The sequence below is a fragment of the Hypanus sabinus genome, chromosome 1, assembly GCF_030144855.1.
Source record: "Hypanus sabinus isolate sHypSab1 chromosome 1, sHypSab1.hap1, whole genome shotgun sequence".
NCBI lineage: Eukaryota > Metazoa > Chordata > Chondrichthyes > Myliobatiformes > Dasyatidae > Hypanus > Hypanus sabinus.
In genome coordinates, this window is record NC_082706.1 from 51,565,160 (window position 1) to 51,583,571 (window position 18,412).

Below are 18,412 nucleotides of genomic sequence, written 5' to 3' on the forward strand. Positions count from 1 at the left end.
ACCACCAAAAGTCAGAAGACGACGATAACCTTATGTCCTCACCACCCACGGCCAGGAAACCTGATGGGACTCTCCGCCGGGAAAATTCTGTCGCGTTGTTCCAGTGGGCAATGTTGCTGACATCCAGACACTACATACCATCGGGTGAATTCCCATTCCTTCACCTTCCCTGTGAGTCTGGGGACACTATGATCAGTCTCTTTGTATCCCCTCCCCTGCCCAACACATCAGCTTCATCTTTGATACTTGACCAGCCAAAGTTGTCATAGTTTCCCATATCACTCAATCCCAAATGGAGAAATGGCCTTCCCATGGTTTTCCAGTGGTTTTCCAGGGTCATGTGCACTCAGCCTTGGAGATGTAGGAGTCACTTCAGATAAGAAGTAAGAGAGGACTGGAAATAAATAACTCAAACTGATTTGTTCTTGTCTTATAGTGGAAGGAATGGAGTCGACTAATTAGTGAGATTGTTCTCCAATCTACATTTTGTGAAGCATCTTGTGAACAGGAATCCATGGATCAAAGCACTGAAAAGTGGACACAGTGAGGCCCCTTCTGTTAATGTGTTGAATGATGATGAAGATCAGATCATTGACCTTAAAGGAGATGATCCTGCAGCGCAAGTAGAGATTGGCAGGTATGACTGTGGGCATTTTGTTACTAATAAAAGTTCATAGTTGAGAGCTTATTGCTCAATGATACACTGGTATTGAAAGGACAGGCAGAAGGGGAGGTGTGGTACTGTTGGTAAAAAATGAAATCAAATCCTTACAGAGAGGTAACATGGGTTCAGAGGATGTGGGCTGAAGGGCTCGTATTGTGCTGTAGGTTTTCTATGATGTAGGATTCTTCTGCATAGAGTTATGAAACTGCAAGGGTGAAAATACTCTGATGGGGGTTATATAAAGGCCTCTAAACATAGCCAAGATGTGTGATACAACTTACAATGGACAGTAGAAAGGGCAAGTCACAAGGGCAATGTTATGATACAGTCATGGGGGTTTTCAATATGTAAGTGGACTGGGAAAGTCAAATTGGTGCTGGATCGCAATAGAGAGAATTTGTGGAATGCCTACGAGATGGCTTTGCAAAGCAGCTTGTGTTTGAACCCTCTAGAGGAAAGGTTATTCTGGATTGGGTGTTGTGTAATGAACCATATTTGATTGGGGATCATAAGGTAAAGGAACCCTTAGGAGGTAGTGATCATAAGATGATAGAATTCATCCTGCAATATGCAAGGGTGAAACTAAAGTCAGATGTAGTAGTATCACATTGGAGTAAAGGGGATTATAGAGGCATGAGAGAGTGGCTAGTCAAAGCTGATTGGAATGGAACATTTCCAGGTATTATGGCAGAACAGTAATGGCTGGAGTTTCCCCAGAGCATTTAGGGAGGCACAGGATAGACACATCCCAAAGATGAAGATTTCTAAAGTCAGGATGACACAACCGTAGCTGACAAAGGAAGTTAATGACAACATAAAAGCACAAAAAGGACATATAATGTAGAATTATTAGTGGGAAGATAGAGGATCGGGATGCTTTTAAAAACCAAAAGAAGGCAACTAAAAAGCCATGAAGAAAAAGATGAAATATGAAGGTAAACTAACCAATAATATCAAAGAGGATTGTAAAATATGGGGTAAGAAGGGGAGGAGGGGCATCACCGTCCCATTCCCATTCTGATATGTCTATCCATGGCCTCCTCTACTATCAAGATGAAGCCACACTCAGGTTGGAGGAACAACACCTTATATACCAGCTGGGTAGCCTCCAACCTGATGGCATGAACACTGACTTCCCTAACTTCCCTTAATGCCCCTCCTCCCCTTCTTACCCCATCCCTGACATATTTAGTTTTTCTCCCCCCTCCTTTTTTTCTCTCTCTTTCTGCCCATCCCTCTGCCTGTTCTCCAAATTCCTCTGGTGCTCCCCTCCCCCTTTCTTTCTCCTGAGGCCTCCCGTCCCATGATCCTTTCCCTTCTCCAGCTCTGTATCACTTTTGCCAATCACCTTTCCGGCTCTCAGCTTCACCCCGCCCCCTCCGGTCTTCTCCTAGCATTTCGCATTTCCCCTTCCCCCTCCTACTTTCAAATCTCTTACTGTCTTTCCTTTCAGTTAGTCCTGATGACTGATGATTTCAGCCTGAAATGTCGACGGTGCTTCTTCCTATAGATGCTGTCTGGCCTGCTGTGTTCCATCAGTATTTTGTGTGTGTTGCTTGAATTTCCAGCATCTGCAGATTTCCTCGTATCTACATTGTGGTGATGTGTTTTCAGGCCAATTGAGTAATCTGGTGCTTTGCTGTCTTCAGGGGAATTCGGAGATGTTTTGAGCAAAGAGTGAAGCCTGAAGGCCAAGAAACCTGGAGATGGCACGTGAGACCATGATTGATTCCACTTCTCACTGATCTCACTGATTAAAGTGTCGAGGAAGATTGAAATCAAAGAGGATATGAGGGGAAAGTGAGTGGGCATTCAGTGCTGTCTGCCTGCATTTGGCCATTCTCTTTAACTGCTGCCAGAGGAGGGTACCTGCATTCAATCGGTCTCTATCCTGTGCCTTCATTATTGCTTTCAGAAATTCCAGCCATGATGCTCTGCAATCATCCCTGCTAGTGTTCTTTTCCAGTCAATTCTGGCCAACTCCTCTCTCTTGCCTCTGTAATTCCTTTTACTTCATTGTAATGCTGATACATCTGGCTTTAGCTTCTCCTTCTCAAATTTCAGGATAAATTTGATCACTTACCTCTATGGTTTCTTTTACTTTAAGCTCTCTAATCAGTTCCTGTTCATTGAACAGTACCCAAACCAGAATAGCTGATCCCCTTATAGGCTCAGCCACAAGCTGCTCTAAGAAGCCATCTTGCTGGCATTCCAGATATTCTCCCTCTTGGAATCTCACACCAACCTAATTTTCCTAATCTACCTGCATATTGAAATCCCCCGTGACTACTGTAACTCCCTCTGCCTTCCTGTCTGTCCTTTCAATACAACATTAAGCTCCCAGCTATAATCCTCTTTCAGCCATGATTTAGTGATGCCTACAAAATCACTGTAACTGTGCTACAAGTTCATTGACCTTATTCTGTACATTGCAAACATTCAAATATAACACTTTTAATCCTGTATTTCCCTTTTTTGATTTTGTACACCTTTTACATTTCAAGTCATCCTGTTGACTGCAGTTTTGCCCTATCACCAGCCTCTCTCACCACACATTGCCTCTGTTTGTAAACCAACTACCTCACATTCAGCACTATCACTGCAACTCCCATCCCCCTGCCAAATTCATTTAAACCCACCCAAACAACTCTAACCAACCTGCCCACAGGATGCTGGACCCCTTCGGGTTCAGGTGTAACCCGTCCGTTTTGTACAATCATACCTTCCACAGAAAGGATCACAATAATCCTTACCTTTGAACCCCTGCCCCCTGCACCGGTTCCTCTGCCACACTTTCATCTGTTAGATCATCCTATTCTTCCCTTCACTGGCATATGGAATAGGCAGCAATCCAGAGATTATTACCCCGGAGGTCCTGTTTCTCAGTTTTCTACTTATCTCCCTAAAATCTCTTTTCAGGACCTCATCACCTTGTCTACCTATGTCATTGGTGCCAATTTGTACCAAAACTGCTCAACCAAGCCCTTGAGAATGCCATGGGTACGATCCAAGACATTCCTGATCCTGGCATCAATGAGGCAACATAACATCTCTATAGGACCCACAGAACCTCGTCTCTGTTTCTCAGCCCCAAAGTCAATGCCAGAGACCTGATCACTGTGGCTTCTCCCCACCCTCCCCCGGTCAGTCATCCCTGTCAATAGTATCTAAAATTGTATACTTATTATTGAGGGGAATGGCCACAAGTGTACTCTGCATGGGCTGTGCAATTCCACTCTTTCTCCTGACAGTCACAAACTTTCCTGTCTCCTGCAAGCTAGGGGTAACTACCTCCCAGTAGCACCTGTCTATCTTCTCATTCTCCCATATGGGTCAAAGGTCATTGAGCCACATCTCCAGTTCTGTAACATGTTCTCTCAGGAGTTGCAGCTCAGTACACCTGGTACAGAGATGTTTATCTGGGAGACCGGACATCTCCCAGACTTCCCACGTCCCACACACAGTACAAAACACTGTCCCTGGAGCCATTCTCACTGTACTATGCAGTAATAGATGAGGAATGAACAAATAAAGATAGGGAGAGAGTGTAACGTGGAAGATAATCTACCTGACCCGAGCCTGACGAGCCAAAGCCACTGTAAGGACTGGCATACTCTCCAGAATGGCCACTCAAAGAATGGCCGCTCAGCTTGCACTTGTATTCTTTTTATTTGCCCTTTCTAATGAATCCCTATTGCTGACCGGTCACTCCTCAACTCAGGAAAACTGCTGTGAAATTCTGCCTTCAAAATCTCGATCACCACCCTGATTAAAAAGTATCTCTTTTCACACATCCCTGGTGTGGAATGTCCAACTTATGGATGAAAATGTTTGTTCATACAATTTCAATCTAAGTTTTGATGAGTGTGAGTTGAATTATTGCTTCCTGGCACACAATAAATTTGCATGGGTGTGTCAGTAGCATAAAGGAGATGGTCTTATTTTTCCTTAGAGGAAAAACTCAAACCTTTATGATTTTCGAAACATAGAAACGTGGAAAACCCACAACATAATGCAGGCCCTTCGGCCCACAATGCTGAGCCAAGCAAGTGCTTGCTTTAGAAATTACCTAGGGTTACCTATAGTCGTCTATTTTACTAAGCACCATGTACCTATCCAGAAGCTTCTTAAAAGACCCTATTGTATCCATCTCCACCACCATCGCTGGCAGCCCATTCCATGCACTCACCACTCTCTGCATAAAAACTTACCCCTAACATCTCCTCTGGTACCTAATTCCAAGCACTTTAAAACTGTGCCCTCTCGTCTTAACCATTTCAGCCCTGGGAATAAGCCTCTGACTATCCACATGATCAATGCCTCTCATTATCTTATACACTTCTATCAGGTCACCTCTCATCCTCTGTTGCTCCAAAGAGAAAAGGCCAGCCTATTTGCATAATGCATGCTTCACAATCCAGGCAACATCCTTGTAAATCTTCTCTGCACCCTTTCTATGGTTTCAACATCCATCCTGTAATCAGGCAACCAGAACTGAGCACAGTACTCCAAGAGGGGTCTGATCAGTGTCCTATATAGCTGCAATATTATCTCTCAGCTCCTAAACTCAGTCCCATGGTTAATGAAGGCCAATGCACCATAAGCCTTCTTAACTATCTGCATAGCAGCTTTGAGTGTCCTATGGACTCGGACCCCAAAAATCCCTCGGATCCTCCACACTGCCAAGAGTCTTACCATTAGTACTATATTCTGCCATCATATTTGACCTACAAAAATGTACCAACTCACAATTATCTGTGTTGAACTCCATCTGTCACTTCGCAGCCCAGTTTTGCATCCTGTCAATGTCCCACTGTAAACTCTGGCAGCCTTATACACTATCCACAACCTATGTATCATCAGCAAATTTTCCTCCACTTCCTCATTCAGGTAATTTATAAAAATCACAAAGAGAAGGGGTCACAGAACAGATCCCTGAGGCACACCACTGGTCACTGGACCCCCATGCAGAATATGACCTGTCTACAATCACTCATTGCCTTCTGTGGGCAGGCCAGTTCTGGATCCACAAAGCAATGTCCCCTTCAATCACATGCCTCCTTACTTTCTCAATAAGCACTGCATGGGATACCTTATCAAATGCCTTGCTGAAATCCATATACACTACATCTACTGCTCTACATTCATCAATGTGTTTAGTCACATCCTCAAAAAATTCAATCAGGCTCGTAAGGCACGACCTGCCTTTGACAAAGCCATGCCAAATATTCCTAATCATATTATGCCTCTCCAAATGTTCATAAATCCTGTCTCTCAGGATCTTCTCCATCAACTTACCAACCACTGAGGTAAGACTCACTGGTCTATGATTTCCTGGGCTATCTCTACTCCCTTTCTTGAATAAGGGAACAACATCCACAACCCTCCAATCCTCCAGAACTTCTATCATCCTCATTGATGAGGCATACATCATTGCTAGAGGCTCAGCAATCCTCTCTCTTGCCTCCCACAGTAGTTTGGGGTGTAACTCGTCCAGTCCTGGTGACTTAAGCAACTTACTGATTTCCAAAAGCTTTAGTACATTTTCTTTCTTAATGTCTATATGCTCAAGTTTTTCAGTCCACTGTAAGGCATCCCTAGAATTGCCAACATCCTTTTCCATAGTGAATACTGAAGCAACGTATTCATTAAGTACCTCTGGTACCTCCTCCAGTTCCATACACACTTTTCCACTGTCACACTTGATTGGTCCTCCTCTTTCACATCTTATCCTCTTGCTCTTCACATACTTGTAGAATGCCTTGGGGTTTTCCTTAACCCTCTCCACCAAGGCCTTCTCATGGCCCCTTCTGGCTCTCCTAATTTCATTCTTAAGCTCCTTCCTGCTAGTCTTATAATCTTCTAGATCTCTATCATCAACTAGTTTTTTGAACCATGAGTAAGCTTTTCTTTTCTTCTTGATTAGGTTTTCAACAGCCTTTTACAGCATGCTTCTTGTACTCTACCATCCTTTCCCTGTCTCATTGGAACGTACCTATGTAGAATGCCACACAAGAATCCCCTGAATGTATGCCACATTTTTCCCATACATTTCTCTGAGAATGTCTGCTTGCAATTTTTGCTTCCAAGTTCCTGTCTGATGGCTTCATATTTCTCCTTACTCTAATTAAACACTTTCCTGACTTGTCTGCTCCTATCCCTCTCCAATGCTATAGTAAAGGAGATAGAATTATGATCACTATCTCCATAATGCCCTCCACTGTGAGATCTGACACCTTACCAGGTTAATTTCCCAATATCAGATCAAGTGCAGCCTCTCCTCTTGTAGGCTTATCTGCATACTGTGTCAGGAAACTTTTCTGAACACACCTAACAAACTCCTCCCAACTTAAGCCCTTTGCTCTATGGAGATGCCAATCAATATTGAGGAAATTAAAATCTCCCATCACAACAACCCTGTTATTATTGCACCATTCCAGAATCTGTCTCCCTATCTGCTCCTCGATGTCCCTGTCACTATTGGGTGGTCTATAAGAAACACCTAGTAGAGTTATTGACTCAGTACACAATCCCTCCAGGACCTCCTCCTTTTCTGCAGCCATGACACTCTCTCTGATCAACACTGCCACACACCCACCTCTTTTGCCTTCCTCTCTGTCCTTGTTGAAACATTTAATGCCTGGCACTCTAAGTAACCACTTCTGCCCCTGTGTCATCCAAGTCTCTGTAATGGCCATGACATCATAGCTCCAAGTACTGATCCATGCTCTAAGCTTGTCTGCTTTGTGCATAATACTCCTTGCATTAAAATATACACATCTGATACCAACAGTCGGAGCACATTCCTTCTCTATCACCTGCCTATCCTTCCTCTCGCACTGTCTCCAAGCTTTCTCTATTTGTGAGCCAACTGCCCCTTCCTTTTGTGGTTATCTGTATCATATCTACCCTAGACCTGTTTATTTATTAGAAATGGACTTTTCATCATTATTCCCCTTGTATTGTAGAGTCATGGTCCTGTTAGTTTGCATTCATAGTAATAGGAAGAGTTTTCACCCTCAAATGTGGTATGCAGATTGCACATCTCATTCCTCTGATGGTAGTTTCAAGTTTTCTGGTTGAGTAAAAGAAAGAGAAATATTCTCCTGTATCAGAAAAGTTGACATCAAAGTTGTTCTTCTTTCATCACCACTACCAGAGGAATGTAATAAGTGACTAACTGATAAGACATTGGAATGCAAAGACTTCTTTTCTACTGACAAGTTTGCTGTTAGTTGCTCCAAATGTACTCATCACACTATCAAAGTGACAGAGGACACACCTTTCTGAGAGAGGTCTCAGCAGTTAAGGCAGTGGAAAAATACCAATGAGTGCAGATTATAGAACACTGAACAGACATACAATCCCAGACCAATATACAGTTTCATGGATAGAGGATGCTCTGGGCTGCTGAAATGGAAGCAAATGGTTCAGTGTGTTGGATCTATGAAATGGGTCTCATCGAATACCAATGAGTGAATCTGATAAAGAGAAGCTGTTAGACCACCTGAAAGCTGAAGGTTTAGAACTGTCACTGGACAAATGCCAGTTCTGTGAAGTGACAGTCAACTATGCTGGCCACATAACCTCTCAGAATGAAATGACTACAGATCCCTCGAAGACAGAGGCAGTAACTAAATGACCAGGAGCCAGAAATGTGAGTGCTCTGTGCTCATTCCTCGGATTCTGATGGTGTTACTGGAAATTTGTGAAAAACTACTCCAGAGTGAGTCACTCTTTGAATCTGCTCCTGTGCTGGAATCTCCTCTCAGCAAAGAAAGGGAATGTCATAATGGGTCTGGAGTCCATGGACCGGACCGTGAGCCGGAACGCGGACTTCACGGACCGGACCATGACAGGGAGTAAACCAAAGGGAAAAGAAGCCAAGGCTTATCTCAAACATTCAGCGTCTTTCAGGGAAAGATGTGATGTAACGTGTAAAGAGATGTTTCAGATGTTTCAAGAGTTACTGACTAAAGTACCCGTGCTTGCCTTTGCAAACCCTCATTTGCTGAATGTATTGCACACCGATGCTAGCCATGGAGGGTCAGGTGGTATTTTATATCAAGACCAAGGTGATGGCCTGAGACCTGTTGCTCTCATTAGCTGGAGTTTGTTGCCATCCAAACGAAACTACCCTGGTCACAGATTGGAGTTTCTGGTATTGAAATAGGCATTAGTAGACAAACTCAGTGACTGTCTATATGGTGCTAAGTTTAAGGTGAGAACTGACACCAAATTACTAACTTATATTTTGACCTCATCAAAATCGGATGCCACTGGTCATTGCTGGCTGGTAACATCATCTGTCTATGATTTCAGCCTTGGATATAGGCTGGTAAGTCAGTACATTGAAGTGGATGCATTATCATGGCGATCTGATGAGATGCTGGTAATTGCTCAAGAGTGGGAAAACATTCCTGCCTCAAGTGTTAAAGCAATAGGCCAGTTTTCAACAGATGGCAAATTCAAGTGTATTTCTGTGATCTGATAGAGCTCTCGATTATTTGGGTGCTTCTAGCTGTCCAATTCCCCAAGCATATTGCAACCTGACTATCCCGAATACGAAACAATTGCCTGCCTTGAACCCCGGCTGAATTGTCAGTGGTCCAGGAAGGTGAAATTTGTAGAAGTGAAATCTGGTCAGTCTTCTTCAAGGAAGATATTTCAAAAGCGGCAAAGATGAAACATCCTACTAAACTCTTACTGACGAGAGAATGTGAAAAGCTGGAGTTGAGGAACAAAATCTCCTACAAACAGAACTTGACATTCCCAGTTGATTGTGCTTGAGAAATACAGGAGAATTGTACTGAGGTCACTTCATGATGACTCAGATTATTGGGAATTTGACAAGACTTATGGATTTGTGAGAGCTTGGTTCTATTGGCCATGAATAAAGCCTGAATTTGAAGATTACTATGTCAAGCATTTGTTGTATTCCAAGAAAGACTTGTTCCTTTGTGTCCCATGCTGGACCACTTGATGAAGCGTGCAGGGATTTTCTTTCCAAAGAGCCAGATTCAAGTAACACTGCAAATGTTTCATCACTATACCATGTACACTCAAGCTTTTCCCATGAAGGATCAGAAAGCATCCACAGTTGCAAAAGTGATTGTGGGAGAAATGTTTTATTCATTACAACCTCTCAAGAAGGACGTACAGTGATCAGGGAAGGCATTTTGAGTGCCATCTCATACATGAGTTACCGAGCATGCTTGGAGTTGAGAAGTCAGGGACAAATGCACATCATCCTCAATGTGATCCTCACCCTGAGGGAGTTAGACATGCTGGGATGCTCGGAAAAGGAGCAAATGGCCATTTGGTACACTGTATAACTGTACTCAGAGCAATGCCACCGACTACATGTCATACTATTTAATGTTTGGACGCAAAGCCAGATGAACTGTGGATCTTTGTTTTGGAACTTCTAGTGAGAAAGTGCCACAAAAACTTATCTCAAGTATGTATCCAATATGAAAAAGAACTGCAAAAAGCTTATGATGGAGCAACAGTTTTAGCTAGAAACAAAAGCAAGAAAACAATAAGAGATAGGATCCAAAGATGAACTTTTCTCAACTAATGCCTAGAAATAGTGTTTTAATAAGTAAGTGAGGAATACAAGGGAAGGATAGGTTGGCTGACTGCTGGATTTCTACACCTTGTAGTGGAGAGTCAGATGGCAAACTTGATCATTTTACGGTTGAAACTGGAAGATGGGAAAGGTCCTGTAAAAATTCTCCATTGGGACCAACTTTGTCTCTAGGGCAGGAAGTACGTATTGACCCAGAGTCTGACATGGAACCTACACCTTATAAAAATACTCTACTAGGGAGAAGTAAAAAAGGAAAGAAACAAGCTGACTTGTAGAATGACTTACCTTATGTAAACCTCGAAGAGGAATGAATTAAAGGATGTCAGAACCTTTCAGTTTAGACCAGGGTATAGTGAGGAATACAAACACTGGAGCCCCAGAAGTGATATTTGATATTGAAGGGGAAACAGACTCCAGTATTATAGAAAATAAAGTCAGAGGGCAGGAAAAACAGAGTTACAGGAAGAAACAAATGTTAGACAGGATGAGATATCTCAAAGTAAAAATGGCAAGTCACAAGAATATACTCAAACTGATGAAATAATGACTGAAAATGAATTATTAAAGACTGATGAAATTAAAGGAACTGAAACTGAGATAAGATCTCAGAGAGTCAGGAAACCTCAATAGAGGCTAGCATAAAAATGCTCCTGGCGTGTTGTATCAATCACAATGGTGAGATATGTTACTTCTATTTACAAATGGATTGGATGTCCTGTAACCACTTAATTCATTTGAATGCTGTAAGCATATGCCTAATTACTGTCAGAACATGTGTGAACATAACTGTTATTGTTACTGAGTATAAGTGTTGTGTGTTATTAACGAGTTTGATAAGTTCCAAAAGTTTATGCCTGTATTGGTGGGGTGGGGAGGGGTGTGAATGAAATACTCTTGTTTAAGATCATGCTTTATTTTATTAATACAGTTATGCTGTTGGGGAGTTTATTTTCTACAAGTTTTCTCAAAATGCAAGAAAATGCTCTTTTAATTATATATTACAATTATTTTTTTTTGTCATTTAAATTTTAAAAATCAGTTGATTAAAAAGTTAGACTTGTTGTAATTAGTCAATAGGATTTGACCTGCTAATATTGTTTCAAGAGAGAGCATGGGAAAAGACAGGAGACACAGAATAGAATTTGGAAAACACAGAATGCCATTTGGAAGGACAGATATCTATGTTAGAAAATCCTCATGCAGACTACAGTTTCACAGGGAAAGTACAAACAACTTTTAGTTAGTCAGTTAGCAAACACCATTGGGGAAATTTTGACATCCTTTTCCTGGGATGTGGAGTGGGTACTTTTTTTTCTTGGGTCTGGTTCTTCAACACAGAACTGTTTCAGTACCATGAATAAACAAAGTGAATCAAACAGGATTGATTATGCAGCAGAGTTCCAACGATTATGTGCACATCAAAGACTAATATATATATGATGGGCCCTTTTTGTTTGTTATAGTTTAAAATATTCTGTTAACACAATTTCAATCTATGTTTACCCTGATGTGAGTTAAATTATTGCTTCATGGTGAACAGTACATTTGCATGGGAGTGTCGGTGTACTTTGCCTTATTTTTCCTTAGAAGAAACATTTAAACTTTTATGATTTTGTGTTTATCTGAAGCATATCTACCCTAGACATGTTTATTTATTTGGAAATGGTCTTTTCATTGTTATTCCCGTGCATTGTAGATTTACGCTGCTGTTAGTTTGCATTCACAATAAACGCTAACTCATTGCGATCCCATAGTGAGGGGTTACACTACCATCCTCAGTGAATAACCATATATAACCATATAACAATCACAGCTCGGAAACAGGCCATCTTGGCCCTCCTAGTCCGTGCCAAACCCTTAATCTCACCTAGTCCCACCTACCCGCACTCAGCCCATAACCCTCCACTCCTTTCCTGTCCATATACCTATCCAATTTTACCTTAAATGACACAACTGAACTGGCCTCTACTACTTCTACAGGAAGCTCATTCCACACAGCTATCACTCTTTGAGTAAAGAAATACCCCCTCGTGTTTCCCTTAAACTTCTGCCCCCTAACTCTCAAATCATGTCCTCTAGTTTGAATCTCCCCTACTCTCAATGGAAACAGTCTGTTCACGTCAACTCTATCTATCCCTCTCAAAATTTTAAATACCTCGATCAAATCCCCCCTCAACCTTCTACGCTCCAATGAATAGAGACCTCCAATGAATGGGACTAGAAACATAGAAACATAGAAACCTAAAAAACATACAGCACAATACAGGCGCTTCAGCTCACAAAGCTGTGCTGAACATGTCCCTACCTTAGAAATACCTAGGTTTTACCCATAGCCCCCTATTCTTCTAAGCTCAATGTAGCCATCCAGGAGTCTCTTAAAAGTCCCTGTTATTTCCGTCTCCACCACCACCGCCGGCAGCCAATTCCATGCACTTACCACCCTCTGAGTAAAAAATTTACCCTTGACATCTCCTTTGTACCTACTTCCAAGTAGCTTAAAACTATGCCCCCTCATGCTAACCATTTCAGCCCTGAGGAAATGCCTCTGACTATCCACATGATCAATACCTCTCATAATCCAGTACACCTCTATCAAGTCACCCCACATATTCTCATAAGGCATGTTCTCCAATCCAGGCAACATCTTTGTAAATCTCCTCTGCACCCTTTCTATGGTTTCCACGTCCTTCCTATAGAGAGGTGACCAGAACTGAACACAGTTCTCCAAGTGAGGTGTGACCAGGGTCCTATATAGCGGCAACATTACCTCTCGGTTCTTAAACTCAATCCCATGATTGATGGAGGCCAATGCACCATATGCCTTCTTAACGCAGCATCAACCTGCTTTGAGCATCCATGGACTCGGACCCCAAGATCCCTCTGATCCTCCACACTGCCAAGAGTCTTACCATTAATACTATATCCAGCCATCGTATTTGACCTACCAAAATGAACCATCTCACACTTATCTGGGTTGAACTCCATCTGCCATTTCTCAGCCCAATGGGAAGGATGAACAGAACAATTAAGAATAAACTTAGCAAATGTGTGAAGAAACAGGATTAAAATGGAAACAGGAGCTGCCTTTGATTCTGATGAATATTCAAGTCACTGCTAATAGAACCATTGGCCTGTCCCCACATGAAATGATAACAAAACTGCCCCTGTGTCTGTCATCTGATGCACCTCTCCATTAAACAAATGGAGTACTTAAGCTGGATGAGAACATGTTGAATTATTGTGTAGACTTGACAGAAAATCTCACTAAATATCATCAACAGGGAAAAGAAGCCCAACTACCAGTAGTAGAGCTGAAATGCTACAACATTGAATCCAGAGACTACGTGGTGGTGTGGACATTTAAAAGAAAGAACTCTTTGAAACTTCAATTTGAAGTAACGTTTCAGTATGCAGGTCACCAATGCAGCCATCATGGTAAGAGAAAAGCCATCGTGGATTGACAACTCTCACTGTAAAAAGCTGCTTAACAATGTAGAAAAAAATGAAACTACTGAGAGTCCTAATGACAGCAGTGGGATTAACGTTTGTACTTTCCCTGATGGACGTGATTGCCAGGAACACTGAAGCTGCTGATTTTGCTTGGCTCTCAAAGCACACATAAAAATGGATGTTTCTCCTTTACCCATACCCATTCAATGAAACAGAGATGGACCGTTACTTTAATGGGTCCAACATTAGATATGTTTAGTTTCTGGTATAATGATGATTGAACTCAGAAACATAAACTCCTTCCTTCCCTTATCAGTTCAGCCAGAATGACACAGGGGGAAGATGGGGATATAAGTTTGGAAACAATGAGTATTTCAGAGGATGGTAAAAAACCCAGGGGGAAAGGACTTGGTCCTACTTTATGGAAGTTAACACTTGCCCAGCGAACTGGAAAGCAGCATGGAAACTGATTAACATGGCATCAGCATTGGAAAAGTTAGCAAACAAAACTGCATATACTCTTGATCAATCCCAATAAGCAAAATCTAAATTGTCAGCAGAATTGGTGGGTCCATACAGTGGCTTTGAAAATCTCAATGGCTTTGGACTTTGTTTTATCTGAGAAAGGAGGCACGTGTGCCCTGATTGGACACAAATGTTGTACTTACACACAAGATGAATCAGAACAATATTACTCACTTGACAGATCACATCTGAGAGGTCACCAGGAAGATTAAGGAAGTAGGAGACCAGTTCCACAATTATAATCCCACAGGAAGCTTGTGTCCATTGGGGATGATGATGGGCTGCTGTCCTGCATTGTGGAGTGAGTATTGCTATTATAATACTGTCAGTCATCCTCTTGTTATTTCTGTGCAAGGTGTTTGGACCCATAGGAAGAGAGTACTAGAAAATGGGTTCCTGCTGGTGCAGACTAGGAAATAGGGATTTTGCTTTACTGAAGCTCTGAGTCTGTATCATTATTTGAATGTCTGAAATCACTTTGATTACTGCATTCTATAGCAGAAGCTTATGAAACTATGATGTTATCATATAACAACAAAATGGGGAATACAGAAATGCATTTGAAACCTTACTGTGCTGTCTTTACGACAGTTATTTAGTTTATAATATTTTCTGCTTAGTAATTCATTCGATAGTATTTTCGAGTTAAAATTAGAAGTGTTTAAAGCATATTCATTGCATGTAAAATATATCGGCAAGTGATGACGTCACATCCGGTTTCGCCGCGTCTTGTGGGAAAATACCGGTTTGAAATTAGCGCGAGGGTGGGGGCTCACCACGAGGCTCACCTGAGCAGAAGTTGTTTTGCAGGCATGAGAAATCACAGTGAGAGCAACGCTTTTTCACCATATGTTATTGTGAAGAGTGAACAGTAAATGGTTAATCTTACTGCGATCTGGTTTCATTGACTGTGGTTTATCTCGACGTTAAATTCGGCATTCGTTACACGCGAAGGAGAACGTTACAGTGAAAAAGCGGCATTATCAGGTGTTTCAAGTGCTGCAATGTCAGCTCGACCCAGCATCAAGTCGACGCCGCCCAGCGACAAGGGCGGTAAACCGACATCAAGTAAGTCCACCCAGGCAAGAGCCAAGGCAGAAGCCGCCAAGGTGCGACTGCGTTACGCCAGACAAGAAGCAGTTTTGAAAATGAAACAGGCCACCAGAGAAGCCGAAATCCAGAAAGAAAGGGCTGCCAGAGAAGCAGAAAAGGCTGCCAGAGAAGCCGAAAGGGCCGCCAGAGAAGCCGAAATCCAGAAAGAAAGGGCCGCCAGAGAAGCCGAAACCCAGTTGGAAATGGCAAAAATATCGACAGAATTGCAAGTGCTGCAGCTAGAAAGAGAAGAAAAAGCTGCCATGGCGGAAGCAGGGTACATAGAAGAACCTGAAGGGTCGCGTGATCTGACCGAAGTAAGATCTACTTTAGAAAGGACCAGACTGGAACGCACAAGCGACTATGTACAATATCAAATAGACAGGCAGGCTCGTCTCCCCTCTCCATACGTATTCGATAACTTCCCCAGCTACGAGGAACCTCAGAGAGTCACGATTGCATCACATCCATACAAGGAAGGAAATTTACCCTCACGGCTCCATGATGAAGTCAAGAATGAAAGAACCGACAACGCTCCTTCACCCCCACCACAGGACGGCGGGGAGGGAGAGGCTCACTCCAGGACAACAATTGTCAGCTCGAACTGTACAGAAGTTTGCGGTCAAACTCAGTCAAGCCGTTCTTGTTCCAAGATCTGCCTCACTGAGGTGTACCCTAAAGAAGCACAAGACATTACCAAGCGTAAAGCAACCGACGAGACGCCAGGTCAGTCAGTTTTCGTTCAAACCGAGCACGGAAACAAACTTGCACAATCAGCTCAAGATACCATTTCTTTAAAACCCAAAGACACCAAGGTCTTCAGAGATGAAGCAAATAATGGGGTTGCCCCATTGCCTTTCAGAGAACCACGCCAGCGCTCACCAGATAACAAAGAGCAGGCAGTCAAACGGTTCACGTCCTTACGGAAAACCCGGAAAAGGAAACCTGAGATGCAGCAACACACCCGATTGGCCCACGAGGTACTGTGCACCCTAATGGCAGAGGTCACAGCCATTATAAACGCACAATCACTCCTACCTGTGTCTTCTGACCCAGAAAACCCCTTCATACCTTCGCCATCAATGCTCCTTACGCAGAAGGCAGGAGCACCTCCTCCACCAGGAGACTTCTCAGACAAGGATTTGTACACAAAGCAATGGAGACAAGTCCAGGCTCTGGCAAATCAGTTCTGGCCTCGCTGGAGACAAAAATATCTACCTTTGTTGCAACAGAGACAAAAGTGGACAGAACCCCGAAGGAATCTTCAAGTTGGAGACTTAGTCCTGCTCAGGGACAAGCAAGCCACCCGCAACAGCTGGCTAACGGCCAGAATCACTGCTACATTCCCTAGCGAGGATGAACATGTCAGGAAGATCGAATTGAAGACCACCGACCAAGGCGACGTGAAAATTTACCAAAGGCCAGTTACAGAAGTTATTCTACTTCTACCCAATGACTGATTAAGAGACTAAGTTTTGTACTCTGCTCATTGTGACCTTACGAAGGTCAAGCGGGGAGTGTGCTGTCTTTACGACAGTTATTTACTTTATAATATTTTCTGCTTAGTAATTCATTCGATAGTATTTTCTAGTTAAAATTAGAAGTGTTTAAAGTATATTCATTGCATGTAAAATATATCGGCATGCGATGACGTCACATCCGGTTTCGCCGCGTCTTGTGGGAAAGTACCGGCTTGAAATTAGCGCGAGGGTGGGGGCTTTCCACGAGGCACATCTGAGCAGAAGTTGTTTTGCAGGCATGAGAAATCACAGTGAGAGCAACGCTTTTTCACCATATGTTAATGTGAAGAGTGAACAGTAAATGGTTAATCTTACTGCGATCTGGTTCTTATTAACTGTGGTTTATCTCGACGTTAAATTCGGCGTTCGTTACACGCGAAGGAGAATGTTACACTTACTGTTTTTTTATGTGTTTAGTCTTGCAAAATGGAACCTGTCTAATCCCAGAGAGCTTTACTACAAGCTAAGTGTATATGTGACTGGAGGCATGTAATGTCTTAATCATTGTTCATGTGTAAGTAAGGGGAGATTGTGGCCTTGAGTACTGCAGCTGGTAAGTGGGGGCGCTGACTCCCAGAACACATAACAGACACAGAATAGCCTGAAAACTTGTATAAAAAGTTATACGTTATAAAGTGTAAATCAGAAGCAGCCTGCCGTCCCTTGAGGATATTACTCCTTGCAAGTAAAAAACATGCCTTTGAACACGTCCCTTGTGTTTCTTGGTTTTTTTGTTATAAGACCTATCAAAAGTTAAATGACAGAGATGATCCTCGAGAATTTGTCCGGCTCACCCAGCAGAACAAGTTCATTCACAGTTGAGATGAAGCAAAGGAGTGGACAGTAATTCTTCTGTATCTAACTTCAATTTTACACTCAGTCCTACTTGGGGAATTTCTTTGGGATACAGGAGGTTCTCAACCACTCTAAACACATCTACAAATGAATGTCCCAAGTTGGGAAACACAAGATAATATTATTTTAACTGGATTTACGGTACATCCACAGCAGAGGAACTGACTACACCACTGAAATACCGTTGGGACAACTGAATGTGTCCCACTCAGTTCTGCTCATCAACTTGCCAACTGCTCAAGAGCATATTATGGGGAGTGAGTTTATTAGGAAAATAGATTTGAGTTTTGAGCTGTTTAACTGTATGTTTTAGCAGCTTATTGTTGATAGAGAGCAGGATGATATGAGGACAAGATACTTGTAATTTCAAAACAAACTGTCAAAGCAAGACACAGGAGTCTGAAAATATCTAACTTCATGCTTACTTTAAGTGAGGTGCACACACATCACGTGGTAGTGTGATGACATGTGCAATGCATGGATTTATACATATAACCCGTACTGGTTTCTTTAAATAAACAGGAATGCTGAATCAACCAATATATACACTAGATTACTCACATATAACTGAAATATTAAACACGCAACACTCCTCCCTGCTTAGCTATAATCTTCAATGCAACAGGAAGCATCTCAATTATATACACAGTATACTATATAATACAGCTACTATATAGAGACATCCACCGCACAGTAAATTTTAAATCATCTCAT

General features: G+C 42.3%; 1 protein-coding gene across 2 annotated transcripts; it reads left to right on the forward strand.

The window, feature by feature from the left end:
* Positions 1-455: 455 nt before the first annotated feature.
* On the forward strand, positions 456-17,546 carry LOC132393775 (uncharacterized). 2 transcript variants are annotated; one of them, XM_059969170.1, is made up of 3 exons: positions 456-637; positions 2,314-2,377; positions 13,538-17,546. In XM_059969170.1, exon 3 carries the CDS (start codon positions 15,236-15,238, stop codon positions 16,781-16,783), a length of 1,548 nt encoding a protein of 515 aa, XP_059825153.1. In that variant the 5' UTR covers positions 456-637; positions 2,314-2,377; positions 13,538-15,235; the 3' UTR covers positions 16,784-17,546. The 2 variants fall into 2 exon arrangements, with proteins under 2 accessions (XP_059825153.1, XP_059825160.1); XM_059969177.1 differs by lacking the exons at positions 456-637; positions 2,314-2,377 and having other exon boundaries at positions 12,242-14,532; positions 15,042-17,546.
* Positions 17,547-18,412: the final 866 nt, after the last annotated feature.

Coding starts and splice junctions, on each gene's coding strand:
- LOC132393775 (XM_059969170.1), top strand. CDS start 15,236: ATGTCAGCTCGACCCAGCATCAAGTCGACGCCGCCCAGCGACAAGGGC.